Source organism: Anser anser (assembly GCF_964211835.1).
Source record: "Anser anser genome assembly, chromosome: 1".
In the NCBI taxonomy this organism is placed as follows: domain Eukaryota; kingdom Metazoa; phylum Chordata; class Aves; order Anseriformes; family Anatidae; genus Anser; species Anser anser.
In genome coordinates this window covers 31,149,180-31,164,447 of record NC_139720.1, presented here as the reverse complement: position 1 = coordinate 31,164,447, position 15,268 = coordinate 31,149,180, and the positions used below count along the sequence as shown (strand labels likewise).

The 15,268-nt window shown below is 35.3% G+C and overlaps 1 protein-coding gene across 8 annotated transcripts in view; it reads right to left on the bottom strand.

Moving 5' to 3' along the window:
- The window catches only part of PNPLA8 (patatin like domain 8, phospholipase A2), a 37,001-nt gene that overhangs the window by 8,546 nt on the left and 13,187 nt on the right, over positions 1-15,268 (bottom strand). For 7 of the 8 annotated variants that reach the window (XM_083820159.1, XM_083820160.1, XM_083820154.1 and 4 more), the window contains exons 8-9: positions 13,590-13,647; positions 11,036-11,230 (exon numbers count right to left, since the gene is read on the bottom strand). In XM_083820159.1, coding sequence (XP_083676285.1) covers positions 11,036-11,230; positions 13,590-13,647 — 253 coding nt within the window. Of the gene's footprint in view, positions 1-9,307; positions 10,423-11,035; positions 11,231-13,589; positions 13,648-15,268 lie in introns of those variants that run through there. The other variant, XM_083820161.1, reaches the window with a different exon arrangement.

Below are 15,268 nucleotides of genomic sequence, written 5' to 3'. Positions count from 1 at the left end.
GGTTGAAAAATTAAAATACTTATTCCAAAAACATTTACTAGAGTTTCCATAGATAAAAAGGTATGTCTTGCCGAGTCAACAGCAAATTCAGTATGTTTACAGGAGTAGCAGCAAATGTTCTCAGAGTAGAAAACAGGAGGGTTGTTTGACTACTTGTACAATCTCCCATACCGGTATCTTCAAGATTCAGATCCCAGTCAGTCCTCTCATTGCACTGGGCTCCCAACGCTGGCATGATACTATTTGTATATTCACATAGAGAGCATCATGGCTTGCTCAGCCAAACGTCACTGGGCTACCAAATTACAGTTCTTAATACATACATTGTGAAAAAGGAGAGAGTGTGTATTCAGATTTAACTGGACAATAAGCCAGCTCCCATAGCGTTCAGTACAAGTATACTCTCCTCAGTACAAAAGTTAACGTTTAACAAACCAGGGTAATCATGTAATCTAATATTTCAAACTTTTTTTTGTATTATGGCTTTCCTTTTGTGAGTAATCAGTCAGGGCACTACTAAGGATGACTCCCAGCAAGCACAGGAAATCTTTATGTCCCTGCACAAACTATTTTGACCCTATAAGATATTGTTACAAGCAGTAAAGAGTGCATTAGTAGAACTGTTTCCTCTCTATTGGTAGCAATGGGAGGCAGTGCCAATATTCCTAACACATCTCTAAAAGGTACGGTGTACCAGAACAATTTTGTTTAGCTTCCTTCTAATGGTGGGTCTGATTTAATTTCATGCTTGAAAGATGAGTGAGAAAACTTTTAAAATAAATCAGATTATCTCCTGTACAGCATACAATGACGTACAGCTAGCTCTTTATACAAATGCCTCATGCACTTTATTTAAGAAAAGCCACCCTTGCCTCACAGCCATGCTAACAGAGATGTCACTGGGCCATCTATGTACAATTTATAACGTCTTCTGTGCAATGCTGCTTCCTAACAGAGGCCTTGCTTGGTGACAGAGGTTTAATGCACTCCTCTTACACACCAAATTTTTAACTATTACAGAATGAACAGATGTCATTACTTAAGAAGAGGCAGAGATGTTCCCTTAAGTTTCCTCAAATGTCTTCTGGTCATTACTCTATAAGGCTATCAAATTTTTTTTTTTCCCCAGACCCTAGAAAAACTAATGCTCAAACAACTGCTCCAGTGGCGACTGGGAAACCGATTCCACTTGAACTGGCTAATAGCAAAAGTCTTTAGAAGGTGCTCGTACAGAAAATTAAAATTAAACATATTTGCATTTATATTGTTAAATGGCACTAATATTACTCCTGTCTTTGACAATTAAAAAGAATTTAAAAGCTGTATTTGTACTTCTGCTACATCAGTTGTAAAAAAGAACACCCTACGCTGAGGGATCACATTACATAAAAGATAAAAATATCTAGTAAAGATTGAAAGTTTATTGAAAAGGTTACTGTTCTCCCATACCGTACTTACTTTTCTAAAAATTAGCAGTGCCATAGTATACTGTTTGTATACACACAAATGTCATGCTAAACGTTTCTGAGAGCTACCAGCACTATTGCCATCACTAAACATTTAGTAATGTATCTTAGGTTTTTTTCCCCCTACACTACCCATGTTTGCTCTTGACATTTCTTTAGAATGAATGGTTGGCTGCGGAAGACTAGGTGATTATCTTAAATTATTAACTCATCCCAGCTAGTCATTAATTCACAGAAAGTGACCAGCTGTTCTGAAGACATTATTGAATTAATGTTTTTATGTCAGATAAAGAAAATGTACTTGCATTGTACTGATGAAGATTTATTAGATATTGGCAGACATCATGAAAAAAATATAGTCAGATATTTCATTAAAAGCATAAGCCACGTACCACATTTAATTACACTAATTTAGCAATGTCACTAGGATAGTACGTATTTAAACTGGTTCCCAAACAATGAACAAGAGAGGATTACAGACTGCAACCCAAGAAAAAAAAAATAAGCTGGCCTGTGGTTGAATCCATACTAGCCCTAAACACATACCCCAGCTTGAGAAGCACAGGCAGTGTTCAAGATGAGTTTTGCCTTTCATATTGTAATACCCAACTGAAATTGGGCTTCCCATATATTTTTTTTTTTATTTAACAGAAATCTATGCAAGATATCTGAATCATTTAATATAATTTTATTCTTTATTTGTTGACTCAGACATTAGATTTCATTGCAATTGGAACAAAGCAGGTTGATAACTAAAGGATTTGATCTTAAAATGGACAAAACTTGAGAAAAAAGAACTAATTATTGCAGATAATTGCCATGAAGGGTTGGGATTTGGATATGAACTAGTTAGTATTTGCAGCCCCAACGAGGTAGAGAGGGGAGAAAGAACTGAAGGAAAGGTTCTGCACCCAAACAGAAAAATAACTCTTTTGAATAACAGAATCATATCACACAGAAAACCTGTGGAGAGGGGAAAAAAAAGTACTGAGGGTCAGAAAATGAAAAGGAACGAAAGATTAATTTGTTAGAACTCATAAAAACATTAAGAATTTTTTATGAGTAATCTAAAGACAGAACAGGGAACAACTTAAAAGTGCCTATAACTCGTGCTATGTTGAGTTATTTCAGCTGTTCTTTTCTTCATATGTTTTTATAGAGATAGGCACATTGCAGAGGTTGGACAGTGGTTGCAAGGGTCGCTTTCCTTCCCTGTTCTGTGGAAGTATTATGTTCATTACTAATGAAGAGATGATACCATCCTTTTTTAAATAAAGTTTTTTGCAGCTAAACAACACTTTCCTGAGTCCTGTAGGAATTCATTCTCTAAATTAAACACATGCCTGGATGATGAAATATACCATGGATTTATTGAAGGCTTGATACCAAAATTGAATCAGAATTTTTAGATGAAGAAAGTCTGGATTTATCAAGCACCTTACATACCAGACCACTGGAAAGTGATTAAAGAGACTATAGTGGAGAATAACCAGATGGGACAAGAGTCTATGTGAGTGAGGAACTCTTCGGTTGGGGACTGCTTTCTATCAGAAGTACTAGAAGGCTGGTCTGGGTCTCATCCTCTTCACCGTTTTCTCAGAAGTACGTAACTACTAATCAAGTCTGCTACTACAAAGTTAGAGGCTTTGTAAATACAAAGACTTTGGAATAAATACTGAATGACTCTGATGCCTAGGAAAACCCAAATGAGATGACACATGACAAAAGTGCTCATAAACACAAAGCTGTGATCTTCAGAACTAAGCTGGGTTCAGACCAAGAATGAGAAAGATCAGGGTAGAGCACCATATCACAATCATTTAAACCACCTACACGAGGTAGCTGTTGAAAAGGCAACTGTAATTCTACGCTCTATCTTCCTTTGAAAAAAAGGAATTTAATGACACAGCTAAAACATCATCTAGAATACAGTGTTCCAGCTGATCAAATTTGCTTCTCTGAATTTTGCTTCTAATTTAGAAATGCTAATTTTGAATCTGGTGTATCATTCCGCTTTCCACAGTATGTCTTAGGTCATGCCAAAACACACTGAATAGTCCAGTTTCAAGAAACATTACCCAAACTGCAGCAGGTGCAATGAAGGACTATTAGAATGATCAAGGGAACACAGAGCCTATTTTGCAAGACTGAGACAGCTTGGCATAGACAGACTAGCAAAATAAAAAAAAGGATAAGAGTACTTTCCATATACACATCAGAAGTGTAAATACTACTAAAAGAACAGTAAATTAAACTGGAAAACAGTACTGGCACAAGGAGAACTTGTGTACACTTGCTATGAACAGAGTGAAAACCAGAATTTTTCTGGCCATTAAAAGATGAAGAAATATCTTTCTCTAAATAACCTTCTACTAGGGCAGCAACAGCAAAGACAGCTTTACATGTTTATGAACTACAGTCATCAAACACAGTCCATATACTTGGCGACTATGACAGAGGACTGGATTTGACCCAAGGGAAACTTTTCTTCTATGCTCTTATCTTTTTCCCCTCCTGAGGAAATGCCAACTGAAATAAATCTAAAGGGTTCTGCAGCCCAAAATCTAAAATATGTGTGCTACTAAAACCAGCAATGCATATATATATACCCAGTAAAACAAAAATTGGAAGATAAACAATCTTTGAAGAGATCTCCAAACTGTTTGAGATTTTCAAAATTAGCAATACAGATAATCCTTGCAATGGAAGAGAAACTCAGCACAGGAAATAGAGCTCAGGCTATCCCACTCAACTAATGTAAGGGGACTTGGTATTAACCAACTTCATGCACATTTCTATACATGTTAAAAACTATTAACATCACTGTGGTAAGACCTGCATCCATGACAATCAGAGGGCAGTCTCCCAAACTATGCTATGGAAGGCAAATTAGAGTGCATGGCAAGTGGCAAAGCATGCAGTGATTGCCTGCAATATGCATCAGACTGCCATATATCATAAACAAGCTTTCCTTAAGGGGAGAAGTTATCGTGTATGAAGAATAACACTACCTTATTAGGCTTTCCTTTGCAATGACTATCAGGAGGCTATTTCAGACGGAAATATGCCCCCCTTCAAGTCAGCATTAGATGAATATTCAGCCTGACAAAGTAAAAATTACAAGCGATAAAAGAACTGACAGCAAGTTGTCCGTATGATCTCCTAAGAAACAATGGTCAGCAGCATCAGAACTAGCGAGGAGCACCCTACATTGACTGGACAAATTTCTGAATTGACTCAGCTCTTACTATTCCATTGTACCAGTCTCCTGATTTTACAAGGTTTATGTACAGTGAATATTAGCTGGTAAACTGTGTCAGTAAAGGTATATACACTCAGGAGTCTAAACAAAAATATTTAAATATAATACAACTTCTTTGGAAGTGACTGTCTTTTCTTTAATAAGCCCTCTGAAAATTACATTTACAATAACAAAGTATCACTGAACCATGGTAGAAAAAAATTACAATGCTTCCAAGTTAAATGCCTACACGAAATACCCTCTCAATTTTGTTTCACTAAACAAATCTTCCAAAACCAAGCCACTTAGCAAGTCCCTGCAGGGAATCCTGCAGGGAGTCTGCTCTGCAGAGTAACACTGGCACAGTAAACAGCATTTTCATGAAGGCTGGTAAACCGCATCATCAGCATCCACCCTAAGAACTGATAACCAACCCTACAGAATCTGTAAGAGAAAAAGAATTGCATGTATCCATGTAGCTAACGCATTCCAGTAAATTCCTCTTCCTTAACCAGTAGGAGGTATTACCTCAAAGGCTGTAGGAAAATGTGTATGGCAACAAGTAGACAGAGAAGCAAAGAAATACTTGTTTCTATCATTGTGAGAACAAGATACACCTATTAAACCACAGTCTGTATAAGCTCTGGTGCATACTGATCACCGTGGCATATCCTAAGAATGAAAAGAACTCCAATGTGACCTATATTCTATGTCTTCTTAGAGCCTGGGAAGCACCCTTGAATCTAATTTTAAAAGCTACCATGTAAAACCAATTAGGGCAGGATCCACTAAGTAAATCACTTTTGAAGCCTCTCCCGTAACAAGCTACAAAGATGAAATGGCTTGGCAGATTTACCATCTCATAAAAGGAGGGGAAAAGATGAAAAAATACAGCTTCTTATTTTTCAGACAAGGTGAAACTTGAAATTTTAGTTACATGTTATTGTATTGTGTGCGTGTATATATATATTTATTTATTTGTAGGTCATATTCTCACCATACGTACTGTTACCCTTACACTAAAGCTCCACTAACAGACTAGCTGCCAATTTTTTAACCACTTCAGTATTTGATTTGCTCCAAGGTCAGAAAACATGGTTATTTGAACACTACTGTAAGTCAACACCAGCATTTCATTAAATGGAATTGTATTGCAGCAATGAAATCATGGGAAAGCACCAAGAAAAAGTCGTTTGTGTTAAACTGAGTATATTTTATTTTTAGAAAAATACATGGCTTTGTTAAATTCCTCTCCCTCCTCCTCATTGCCCTTTTAATTAATCCTGCGGTGCAAATTTAGTTTTTGCTGTAAAACCAAGTAAATGAAGTGTGCATAATGATTTTGTTAAATCTTAAAACTGCTCTATTAATTAATTGGCAATTTGCTCAGCATACCACACTGTCTACTGAAGTGACATTATTGAACAGCTAAAAAGGAAATGCTTTTTACACTACAGAAGAAAAGAGGAATCTAAGAAATATCATCCCTCTGTGAGAAGTAGGGAAAAAAATGACTGGTTTTAATGGGACTGGGGAGAGGTTAAGACTCCCTCAATACTTCCTAAGTAGATTTTAATATAAAAAAGCTGACATGTGGCAATACAGTTTCAATACTGTGACATCATGACTTGGTCTCTCTTGACTTGCACGGTTTCTGGAGAAGCATGTTACAGGGATTAAATCCCTTTGAATGCTAATGTGTTCCTCTTTTGAACCACAAAGAATATTAATCCTCCTCCCCTCATCTACCAACAGCTGCACTGTTTTTCCTTCTTGACAGGGTGGAACAAGATAGCATGGCACGATTGACCTGAATGTAAATATTGCTATTTGTTTTCTGAACTGCTTAATTTTGTGGAAATTTGACTAACCTGCCATCAGGTTATCAGCAGGACGAACAAGAAGAGAAGGTTTAGGCACCTAGAAATGTATTTCTTAGCAATTAGATCCAAACAATTATAGAAATAATTAGCTTATTAATAAATTAATGCAGTACAATTCTCTCAAACATTGAGAGTGGCTAACACAGGAAGTCAGACTGGAATGTTCCCAGAGAAAGGCCATGCATGTGCGTACACAAATACGCATGCATGTATAAATATATATAGGTATGGAAATGTCAGTGTTAAAGTGAACAGCCACAGTTCAGCCCAGGCATGATTCCAGCATATATGGCTGGTTATTCAGTCTTAAGGATTTTATGCATCTCAACCCTACACAATTCTTAGGCATCTTCTTCGTGCAGTTTCAGGAAGGACACCAATTTCAACAAAGGCTAGGTAACAAAAGAGATTATGCAGACTGACCATAAAAAAATCCACTAAGTTCCCATTATCAAAATAAGTATTTTCATACATTTGAAGAGTCCTAAGTCAGGTCAACTGCCACAGTACCTTTCATTCAGATATAAACGTACAACTGAGTGATAAATCAATACAAAGCCTGGCTTCCAAATAAAATCCTTTAGAATCCCAAACTTCAAAATAAGAAACAAATCCCATCATATTTACCATTTTGAGTTTTCACAGACATTTACCAGTACTTCTACCTTTCTCTATTCTTTGAAAGACGTAGGAATATCAACATTGCAGAAGTAGATTATATATAGGTTAATAAGGAACTACCATAGTTGATGTTCAGAAGAGATTACATTGATGACTTAATACAAGTTTCCAATCCATTAAAAAATCCACCAAAGTACCATCACCTTTCTGATACATAGTACAGCATTGAATCCTCTGGCATACAATTAATGCGCACTATGCTGATGCACTTTACAAAAGTCATGGTACCATTGAGAATGCCTAACGATTGCATGCTTCCTTTATTTCTGTAGTTCACAAAAAGTATTTCCACATAAACTAAAGAATTTAGCATCACACACAGTCTAGCCAAAGAACTTAACATGACTATAACAATGCACTTTTGCAATAATGATGCATAACAAAAATCTAATAGTTATATGAACTACAACCCAGGATTGAGTTATTAACATACTTTAAAAATTCTAAACCTGAAATATTACTAACAAATCCACTTTGGCTAAATACTGCCTGTATTGGCTAAATACTGACTGTATTTAGGACTCCATTAAAATATATTTATGCATACATACTGTTTTCAATTCATCTTGAGTACTTATTAGAGATAAAACCCTTGGTTACCTTATATTTTCTACTGAGGTACCATTACATCCAAGCACGTAAGTGTAACAGTCTGCTAAAGGCATGGAAGCTCTTCCCCAAGGGCTAAAACAAGGTAATTCAAGGTAGCTTGATTGTGCACTGGTGGAATTGAAATCTGAGATACAAATCAGCACACAAACTGTTATGTTATGTAGCATTTGTAATATAGCACCTTGCTAGCCTGTCCCCCATTAAAAAACAAGCACATCCCATGTGCTAAGAAAAATGCAATCTGAGGAAACAAAGCCAGGAAGGCATGGAAGATGACATCCTTTGGACTCTACAAGAATTCAAAAGCATTAAAATATCATGCTTGGGTGGAAGACAGATCTCTCAGATGATACTAAATAGAAAATTTAGCATATAGTTGTACTACAGTAAGTGGTTTTAATACTGAAAACATACTCAGTTCTCTATAGCTTACAAAGGTCAGCACCTCAAGAAGAATACAAAACCTATAGCCTTGCGAACTCATAGGTGTGAATTCTGTAGAATTAATCTAACCACATCCTAAGCCCTTGTTCTCTAGCAATTAAAATACATCAAGTAGCATTTTAACAAAAGAACATCGAGTTTGTGAAACAGTGTTGATAAGACGATATGGAATGGCTTGGCCAAAGAATCTTGAGTAAGAAAAAGTGAACTAGATGTCATTCTACCTCTGTGTATCTAAGAATACTGTACCTGACCTCTACTAACATTAATCATAACTTCATGTTCTCTGGTCTAGTAAATTGGACATAAAGTGAATACAGATGGTATCAAATATCCACTTTACTGCATTTCACACAAGTCTGGCAATTCAAAAACAATATTAAAACAAGTAATTGTCTAAGCACTCTGTAAAAATTAAACAACATACTATTTAGCTATTCTTCATATAGAAGCACACACAAACTTTGATGTGCTCTCAATTCAAGGGAAGAGGGAGCGAAAGGGTGAGAAGAGGAAGAAAAGTGCCTCACATAGCTTAACCCTGACCCATTCCAGCAGTTAAGGAGCAGCTTGGAACAACTCCAAAGACTCCCTTTCTAGCAGCTCCCTTTCTAGTTCTGCTTGGACAGATGGAAGATAACTATGTTTCGGGGTTTCAAACAGAATATCTGTGTGAGACTCCCTATTTAGCTTTACAAAAATAAAACACAACTTATTTGCTTATTTCAGGCCATATTTGATTAAAATGCTTTGGGGATAACCAGATGTAGCATAAACAAGGGGGGAAAAAAAGAAAGAAAAGGGCTCTAAACAGAGTGGAAAAAGAGAATATGAAGAAAATAGAAGTGCTCTCAATCTGGTTGATGCAGTAGAACTATCCTGCCCTCCATGCAAACCCTTGTCCCACAAGCTGTATAGACTTTTTACAGAGCTGAATGTAATTATCCCACCTCCTTCCAGAGGTTCATTCAACATATAGCTTAACTTTTGAAGTTACTGTTTTCAAACATGGTGTTTAATGAGTATTTAATGTTTTTGGAATGCACACATGAAATTGCCAACATATGAACAGTTTCCATTAATTAACATTTAAAACTAGATAAATTCATCGAATCTGAATAAATTAAGGAAATTACATTACATAGTAAAAAGATGTGTTATATGAAAAGAAACATATTAAGGCCTACAATAAGCTTTCTTGTTATCCTTTCCAAAAGCCTCAGCAACTGCAACAATTTATGTAACAAAAAGAAATTGAGCACTGAAAAAAAAAATATATATATATAAATGACATGTTGGATACCCTCAAACCTTAGTATGATGTATGACTATTAAATATATGCCTCATGCTGCTTATGAGTCTAAAAGCCACGTCCTGCACCATCCTCAAGTATTTTTACCCTCTGATATGGTGATTTAGCTCTCCTACTTTATCAGTCTAGGCAGAAAATACGCAGACTTGCTTTCACTTTCTTAAGAGGGCAGTTGCAGACAAGTTTCAGAGAACTGTTCTCCCAAGCGTGCTGATTTTTTCAGGTTAAATTCTATCTGGTTTGCTTTTGTATCAGCGCTTCTGTTTATTGACTGTTAATATAATGAAATTTTTATTTACATTCCTTATTTATCTGCTAAACTTTGGTACTACTTGTGCACATTATTATGTTAATGAGATTGCAAAGCCTTTTAATGAACACCATGAGAAATTGTGGACGTGATACAGGTACACTTGTTACTGAAAATATGCTAGTACTGCTTTCCATTAGTTAATGCTAATGCCATCATATTAATTAGCATAATAGGAATGTAATAGATGTTTTCTTTAGATTTAAGTGATAGAATCCTACGCTGTCTTTGTTCAAGGTCTGGGGTTCAGTCATCTATCACAGTTCTTTCTGCCACAGACCTGAAATACATCTTTTCTCAAATAAACACTAATATTTTTAAATAAGTTATGTATTGTAAAAACAATTCCTTTAAACTCAGAGTTATGGAACAATCAAGGGGCACTGGAGGGCAAGAACAGAAAGGTTAAAAAAAATCTAGTAAGTAAAGTTCATTTGCCTCGCTCTTCACCACTCAGGGTCACCAACAGGAGCTATAATAAAGTAAGAAATCATTCACTGTTGACAGGAGACATTGCTTTATCCTCTAGGGAATTTCTTTTGCAGTTGTCTTATGATTTTAATCCAACTGCCAGAGCATCTCCTACTTTTTGCTGTTAAGCTCAGAACCAGTGTAGAGCTTCATAAACTATCAGTACAGGGAATTAAAAGTAGCCCATAAACAGAAGTTATTCACTAATAAAAGGAACACTGAAACACACAACATGAATTTTTCACACCTTACGGTATCGTTAGATAGTAAGCCATACCATCTGTTTAGTGAAATAATGCTCAATGAAATACCAGTTGTAAGCAGGAAGTCAGAGGCAATTTACAACCCGTATAAAGTTTCCTTCCAGGCAGAGAAGAAAGGAACAGCAGAAGAACTTAAGTTTGCGTTAATACCACAAAGATTTTTAAGCCAATACCCTTCTACTTCTATAAGGGCTATACAAATCAAAAGTTTCCTTTCTTACTCCTAAACTGCCCTAGATTTTCTTTCTGCTATGAAGGTATTTGCTTAGTTTTGATTCAGAAATTCAGACAACTTTCTTTTCCAGAAATAATGTTGGAAAATATTTACTAAAGGATGAGATTTCAACTTACCTGATGAAGATCATTGCCCAAGACATATTCCTGGAAGTAACCTGGTGCAGCAGATGACGCTCTGATGGCCTGCCAGAGTTTATATTGACAGCCTCCAATATAATGAGACTTAACCCCAGGAAAGTGATTGTAGTTTCTAAAAACAAATGCTTTGAGTGGTGTTCCTCTGTTTACAATGGTGCTTACTGCAGCTACCTAAGGAGTTAGAAGGAGCAAAACTGAATTATATTAGATAATAGTACGATAATGACAATTTCACAAACTATGAAATTCAATCTATAAATTTAATGAGTCTCTGGAATCCTTTGTACGTATTTTATTAACTTTTGTTTATAACACTTATATAAATTTTAAGAACTTAAAGAAACAAGACAATACAACCTCCCTAAAGAGAAAGCTTTTTTAAATCTAACATTGTTTCCACTATTTTGTTTCCACCAAAAAATTTCCACCATTTTGTTTCCATCTATCCACTGATATTCAAACAAAAGCTAGTGTCATATATGCCATTAAAAAAGTTTCACCTTCACAAATAGCAGTTAATGCTAACGCTACAAAACAAACCCAATTCTCTTTATGTGTGCTAGATACACATAAAAAACAATACCTGCATATTTATTTTGTTGAATTATTATTTCAAACTCCAAGTAATTCAAAGTGCTCTAAAAGAACAATCCTAATGAAAGTGAAAAGTGCACTAGAAGTAGGTCTGCACAATTCTCACACAGTAACAAGCAAACAGTAACTTACATATGAAATACATATGTAAGAAACATCAATCAATTTCTTTCTCCTAGGAAACAATTACTTAACACTGCAACCTCTGTTAAAGGATTGCAGGAAAAATCTCTTTCAAAGGGGGAAAAAAACTTTGGAAGACTTTCTTTCAAGGTTTTTTTGTAAGGACATGGAAACATCATTAAGCCACATACATAAGTTTAAGTGAAAGGCCACAACTGTATTTCCATAAAATGCGTGACTGCAAAATTCAGCACATTTTACAGATCTAAATGCATGAGGTGGGAGTACCTATAATTATGGGTGAGCATTAGAATTTGCAAGACCTTTTTGTGATGATGCACCAGACTGCCTGGCCCTGTTTAGAACAATACTCTATAGCAGACAAGTGGGTGTTCAATTCTATTTTGTGTACTGTTTTACAGAGTATTTTTTTGTGTGTGAAACATTACTCAACAGCAGTAGCAGCTGATGCTGTGATATTGCTGTATTCATTTCCATTCTTCAGCTACATAAGTAGATCATTTAATACACAGCAAGTTCACCTTCATGAAAAGGAAAAACAAAAGTATAACTTCTAGATGAAAATGAGAAGGAAAATGTGTGCATGATTTATATTATACCATTTGATGGAGAAAAAAGTTCCCTGTTTTGTCAAAAGAAAAGCCTGGTTCTCATCACTACAGAAAAGAACACTGATAAGTTTTCTATTAAATTTTCCAAACTGATGCTTTATTATTATTATTTTTTTTTAATACCCATATAGCCTGCTTCTTGAAGCGAAAGCGCAACTTGTAAAATGCCAGGCACCTTTTGGAAAAATCCATCTCTTCATGAATTTAACAGCAGCACAGAGCACACAACTGCACATTTTGATTTTACTGGCCCCGTAAAGAGTGCCAGCACTACAAAGTGATTACTGTGAATAACTAGTTTCAACTCTATTTATATTCACTTTTTATTACTGAAGAACATGGAAGGAAGCCAAAGATCCCAGTTCAAAGATAACTTTCAAGTCAACATAGAATAGCTTCTCCCTCAGAAAGTAACATACCACTCCAGCCTTTTCATGTCCTTGTTTTAGGCATGGAGTAGGAACACAATCAGTCAAGCACATGTTTCTATGTTTAGAAAAATGTGAATGTCTTCCATTTAACAGTAAAGCATTGAATATACTGCTATGACACCAAAACACCTGTTAATTACAGATTGTTCTGAAATATGTGCTATTATATTTCCCTTCTTTCTTCACACCCTATCCTTCACCAAAAATACCCATGCTTTCTCATCTTTCACTCTTGTGCTGCTGCTGAATATAACACCCCTCCAACTAAATGGTGCCCTTTAGATGATACGGAAAGGGTACAGAACTCAAGCCCTACAAATGTGAATGGAGAAAACCTGGTAATCCAGATAAACTGAAAAGAGACTCCTTCCTGTTACTACACACAGACACCGCATTTGACATGATCTCCAGATCTCCATCTGATCTCCAGATACTAGAATTTTCTTGTATCCAAAAACAAATTTTGCACAACTTCAAGAGGCTAACCTAAGTATCTCTCTGCTTACAAACCTGAAACATACTCTATCTTACAGTGTTAACTAAAACCATGAGAAATTGCTAAAGACATTTAAGTATCTAATTAATTTTTATTCTTTATAAGCATGGGTTATCTTATACAGATGCTTGCAGAGCTTATTGATACTCTTGCTGTTTATCCAATATTCTTCTAGTGATAATACTCTTACTTGAACTCTTAACAAGTACTTGTGGAGCATACAGTTCACATTGACCTCAGAACACTGTACTTACCTTTGGACATTTGGAATTTCTTGCAGTTTCAATCAAAAGATTTGAGCCCATTTTTTCTCTACAAATAAATGTAAATAATGGAAAGCGCTCCATCAGTTTAGCATGAACAAAAGACATACATTTTTATAAACCCCAACTTCTATAAGAATTTTGTATTTAGAAAAAACAATGCTTGGATTTCACTTTACTAATCAGAATTCCGCAATTAACTTCAAGAGTTAGTGAAGTTAATTTCAGTTAACCAGTACTTCATAACTACTAGGCTGTTGGAAGTAAGTCTGAAGAGTGACTGAAGTCTTGATTCAGTTACTCACTTTTTGCTCCATACTGAAACAAAAAATCAGCAGGATTACTCAACTACTTTATGAGAGGAAAGCAAAGTACTTCACAGCATTAAACAATCCAAAAATCAATAACCTCATTAGGTAGTTTTACAAGAATGAAAGTAACTCTCCTGAACTGTTTTACATTATGCAAATAAAAACTAAGGAAAGGTAAAACTAAGAAAAGAAATGATTTAGAAGAAAGTTGTAATCTAATTCTCCATAATAATAACTCAATATACATTTCCCATTCATTTTTCAGGTGGAATTTTTTCATATTCAGTTTTCAAATCACTAACTAGAAGGTAGCCCTCCTGCATAATGCAGGACACTGGAGGATATCGGCATACTAGTTAATAATCTCATAGCAGCATCTATTTCAACTTCCATTTGCTTAGAGTCAAGATATAAAAGCCTATTGAGTGGGTGCTCATCCATAACAATTCCAAGGAGGCTTTCATTTAAGTCAGCAAGTTTTTTCTCCAGTATTAGATTTTAGTTAACTTTTCAAAAAAAACTCCTAGCTGCTCACTAAATTTCTCCAGTTTTCCCTCAAGATAGTACGAAAGGAAAAAAAAAGTGTATGATGTGAACAGACAAAAGAAGACAGAAAAACTGCAACTATACATCAAGTTCTTCTTGTAAATGCAATTCAATACATTATACAGAGTGATGTACAGATTATACAGTAAGTATAATTTTCTTCACAAAGTAATAAAAATATCTGATTAAAACCATTCTTCAAATTGTAACACAAGGAGTCAATAAGAAACGTTAAAATAAGTTAAAATAATATCTAAGACAATCGATTCCCTGTAACACTGAATAAGAAGTTAAACAAAATTAGTTGTAATTTTCAGAAATGAAGTTTATGCTATACCCCATGAATGAATTCAATATTAGCCTTAGCCTAATGCAACACTAGCTGAATTATTTTCAGCAAGAACACTTCTCCTGGAAGTAATCCCATCAAATGCTAAATGTACGCTGCATATCTGAATATTGGAAATTTATACTCTATTTCAAGCAATGCTGACAAACCTAACTACCATTTACCATGGGAAAAAATACCCTCAGCATAGCTAAGATTTGAATTTAAAACAAAATACAAAATAGTTTTCCCATGCAATTACTTAAAGTTAGATCTGAGCTTCTTATTTCCATAAAGAGATGCTATATGTCCTTTCAATTTCTTTCTTAGTTCTAGGCTGTGAGGAAACCTGCATGAAATCCTACTGTTTCAATGAAGTGTTGTGTAGGTATAGCATCTCCCTTCAACACTGCAGAATTGGGTCAAAAAAGAGTAATTTGTTAATCACTGAATTTTATTTTTAATCTATGAATAATATAATTGCC